Source organism: Erinaceus europaeus, chromosome 13 (assembly GCF_950295315.1).
Source record: "Erinaceus europaeus chromosome 13, mEriEur2.1, whole genome shotgun sequence".
In the NCBI taxonomy this organism is placed as follows: Eukaryota; Metazoa; Chordata; class Mammalia; order Eulipotyphla; family Erinaceidae; genus Erinaceus; species Erinaceus europaeus.
In genome coordinates, this window is record NC_080174.1 from 77797618 (window position 1) to 77801909 (window position 4292).

The 4292-nt window shown below is 50.4% G+C and overlaps 1 protein-coding gene across 1 annotated transcript; it reads right to left on the reverse strand.

Moving 5' to 3' along the window:
- Positions 1-1855: 1855 nt before the first annotated feature.
- Positions 1856-3854, reverse strand: TACSTD2 (tumor associated calcium signal transducer 2). The gene has a single exon (XM_007522717.3). The coding sequence runs from the start codon at positions 3703-3705 to the stop codon at positions 2749-2751; it is 957 nt and encodes a 318-aa protein (XP_007522779.1). The 5' UTR covers positions 3706-3854; the 3' UTR covers positions 1856-2748.
- Positions 3855-4292: the final 438 nt, after the last annotated feature.

The window sequence follows — 4292 nt, forward strand, 5'->3', positions numbered from 1 at the left end:
AACTCACACCAGGGTTTTGTTTTCCAGGAAGACAAGGTCTCAAGGAAGATGATATGTGTGGAAGAGCTTTGGGAGCAACAATCACAATTAAATTTAAGGACTCAGAGTCTGAATTACTGGAGAAACTGAAGAAATTATCCAGAAGCCATTCTGATGATGGAATGGGCTTTTCTCTTTGTTCAGTTGCCCACTCAATTCTTAATCTATTTATTTTCCAAGTCAAGTGATAGTTTTCTGAAGTGACTCTTGAAACAATTGCATTGTGATAAAAGTGAAAGGAATGTTGGTGTAGGGATCAAGAGACTTTCTAGTTCCAACTGTGTCACAGAAACATTCATCTTGAGAAGTCACTCATCCTTTCATCTGTAAAATGAGGGGTTAGATTAGAGGTGATTGCCAAGATCCCTTCAGTTTAGTCATTTCAGTGACTCAGGGAAATGGGAAGCACCCAGAAGGAATGGAGTCTCATTGTTCCCATTCTAATGTCATGGCTGTCCTTCCCAGTGTGGGCAAGTCAACCCCCATCTACCCGCATCTCCTTGTTAAGTCTCAAAAGGGGAGGGTGTTTGTGGTTTAAAGGGAGTGTCTGCCTAGCAGGAGCACTTACTCGGTTGCAGACACAGATCTTTGTCTATTCTAAAAGTAACCACTCCTTCATCACACCAGCAACTGCCCCAGGCTATGAAAGCCAGCTAAGTACTACCTCCCCCCATCATCAGTTCTGGAGGGTCTTCTAGTCTTAAGGGACAAAGCACTGCAGAGGGGTGAGAAGAGGGATATGAGGTGGTTTCCAGGGGAAGAAACTAAAGCCCTGGATCTATTTGCTGTTGTATATATCAGTCATTTCCTTCTTCTTTTATTTTATTTATTTACTTATTTATTTTTTTTGCCTCCAGGGTTATTGCTGGGACTCTGTGTCTACACCACAAATCCACTGCTCCTGGAGGCTATTCCCCCCCCCCCTTTGTTGCCCTTGTTGTTTTATTGTTGTGGTTATTATTATTATAGTTGTTATTGATGTCGTTGCTGGATAGGACAGAGAGAAATGGAGAGAGGAGGGGAAGACAGAGAGGGGGAGAGAAAGACAGACACCTGCAGAACTGCTTCACTGCTTGTAAAGCAATCCCCTTGCAAGTGGGGAGCCTGGGCTCAAACCGGCATCCTTAAACCCTTACACCAGTACTTGTGCTTCCCGCCATGTGTGCTTAACCCGCTACTGCCCAGCCCCCCTATTTCCTTCTTTATTCAAGCCCATTGTTGTTTCCTAGTTTTTGCAATAACTTGTTTACCTATGGGCTACCTCACAAAGACTTCTTATCAATGAATGCGAATGACTGAAAGGAAAACTGCATGAAGTCAACAAGTTGCTAGTTGGTTTTTTTTTTTTTTTCATTTTACACCGAACAGGAAATAAAAGTTTTTAAAAACACACTATTAATGAAACACTAGGAGAACAACCTGCATAGCAGAGCAGAGCAGAGATACCATTACGGCCTGGCAGTACTTTATGGTTAATATCTCTCAGAGTCGCAGTACTATTTTGAGATTAAGTACACTGTCAAAGTTTGAATGGGTATAGTACCACCTACTTCCAGGATAAAAATTCAAAGGAGGTAATAGCTCCTGAAAAGGGAGAGTTTCCTTTGGGGAATTCTGACTTACAGCTGAACTGAGCCTGGTCCCCTTTCTCTTGAAGTTTTAAGTCCCCAGGTTTAAAAAGACCAACATTTCTAGCAAGACTTCATTCCAGGAAACAGCAGGGTACAGTGTGAAATATCCACCCTTGCAAACAAAAGACAGTGTTAGAATTTCAAACAAGAAATTCAGTCAGGGAAAATTAAGACAGGAGACGTGAGGCGGTATAAATTTGCAGAAAATTTCCACAAACTTCCATCTTTGGGTCTGTGCCTTTTCTGTATTTTATTAAGTTCATGTTTTTCTTTAAAAAAAAAAAATCACAGCAGCATTATCAAAGACAACATATGTACAAACATTTTTACAAAAGAAAGATTTCTACTATGAGCTGTAAAAAAGGCAAGTTGAAGAATCCATTTGGGAGGGGCAAGGTCTGCAGTCGATGATACCTAAAACGTGTTCAGGCAGCTGAACAGACTGCTTTCCCGGTGACAAATATATACATACATAGTCGGTAAACCCAAAGGTGGTAAAAAGAGGACGAAGAGTCCGACTAGAAAACTCAGTCTCATCAGGAAGGCCATGGTGTCAGTTCTTCTTCTAGCGTTTGCCATGGTGTCAGTGAAACTCATTAAACAACTAAACCCCAGACAGTAAAGTTCACCACCGAGACTCATTTAAGCCTTCGAAATCGAATGCTTACTTTCAAGAGAGAAAGAGAGGGGGGTGGGGGAAGGAGAGAGGGAGTGGGGGAGTGAGGGAGGGAGGGAGGAAGGAAGAGAGAGAGAGAGACAGAGAGACACGCTGGGTTTGTCACACAGACACTTCATTTTTATACTATACAAGTCTACACCAAACTTTCTTTAGTTTAACTCGGGTTTTTTGCTATTGGACAGGAGTAAAAAAGAAAAAAAAAGTGGGGGTGTTTAGAAATGCTTCTTTAAGATAGAATTCAGAGAACGGTGACCCTGAGGCCAAGAGCTATAGAATTGGACGCGGGTGGAGGAAGCCAGGAATTTGGGAGGAGACCTATCTCCCCCCCCACCCACCCCCAGGAATCAAGTTCCGTGGCTCTCTAGCAGCACCCCCGCCCCCTCTCTCTTGGGTCGATACCTACAAGCTGGGCTCCTTCCTCAACTCCCCCAGCTCCTTGATCTCCACCTTCTTATACTTCCCGGATTTCCTCTTGTTGGTGACCACCAGGACCACCACGCCTGCGATCACGGCCAGCACCACCACCACGATGACGGCGATGAGGCCAGCGGTGAGGCGCTTCATGGAGAACTGGGGCGGCTTCTCGTCCAGGTAGTAGATGAGCGTCCGCTCCACCTGCAGGGGCTCCCCGCGCACACGCAGGTCGAAGGCACCATGACCCTGGAACAAGGACTCGCCCTTGACGTCTCTCTCGAAGTAGTAGGCGGCATCGGCGATGTCCACGTCGCCGGGGGCCTTTTGCGACGCGTTCTGGAGCAGCTCGATCTGGATGGTGGGTTGCTCGTAGTGCACGGCCGCCACGAACTTGGGGTGCAGCCGGTAGCGCTCGCGGAACAGCCGGCGCAGCTCGGCATCCAGGTCCGAGTGGTTGAAGGCGCGGGATGCTGGGCGGTGGCGGAGGTCGATGAGGATGTGGTAGGTGCGCACCAGCTCGTCGCAGCGCAGGTGCTGGTCGCCCTTGTCCGTGCGCCGCACGCCCACCGAGTTCACGCACCAGCACTCGGAAGTCTGGTTGCACTGGCGAGCCTTGAAGCGCCCCTCGTGGTCGCAGTCCGGGTCGTACAGCCCATCGTTGTCGGTGATCGCGTGCTCGCTGGGGCGCACCAGCCCGCGGCCGTTCTTGGGGGCGCTCATGCGCGCCTTGAGCAGCAGGCACTTGGAGGTGAGGGTGGAGCAGTTGACCGCGAAGCCCGAGCCGATGGCGCGGCACTGGCACAGTCCACCCGGGCCGTCCCGGTTGCACACAGTCATCTTGTTGGTGTGGCAGGTGCAGTCGTCCTGCGCGGCCGCCAAGAGGGTCAGGGTGGCCGGCAGCAGCAGCAGCAGCAGCAGCGGGAGGCCGGGGCCCCGGGCCATGGTGCGGCGGAGGAGCGCGGGGGCTGCGGGGCTCGGGCTCAGCCTTCGGGAACCGGCTCCTGGAGACTGCGGCTGGCCGCTCCCTCCAGCTCTTTATACTCCGCAAGACCTGCCGGGCTGGTTCGGCCGCCGACTCACTGGATGGTATTTGGGTGACACATCCCGCCCCCCGTCTCCCCCCACCCCTCCCGTCCCCATCGCAGTCCTACAAACTGCCCAGCCCGCCCTGCGCCGCCCGCGATAGGATCAGGCGAGCGGAGGCTGCTCCCGCCTCCTCCGGACCGAAAGCCCCGGAACCAACAACCGATACTCACCTGCGGGCAGCGAGGGACCCGCCCCCGAGCCGCCCGGCCCCACCCAGGATGCCTCCTACTCTGGGCTCCACATCCAGCTGAGGCCTGCAGCTCTCAGGGGCTGGGGTTCTATGAAAAGCAGGGCACAAAAGTGTCCTCTTATTTATTTATTTAGTCCCTTTCCCTCCTTTCGTCTTCCTCTTTTCTTCTGTTTGACTTAAGTCTATTCAATTCCTGCTTTCTTTCTCCCAGTTGTCATATATAATGTGTGTATATATTTTATATTTATTTATT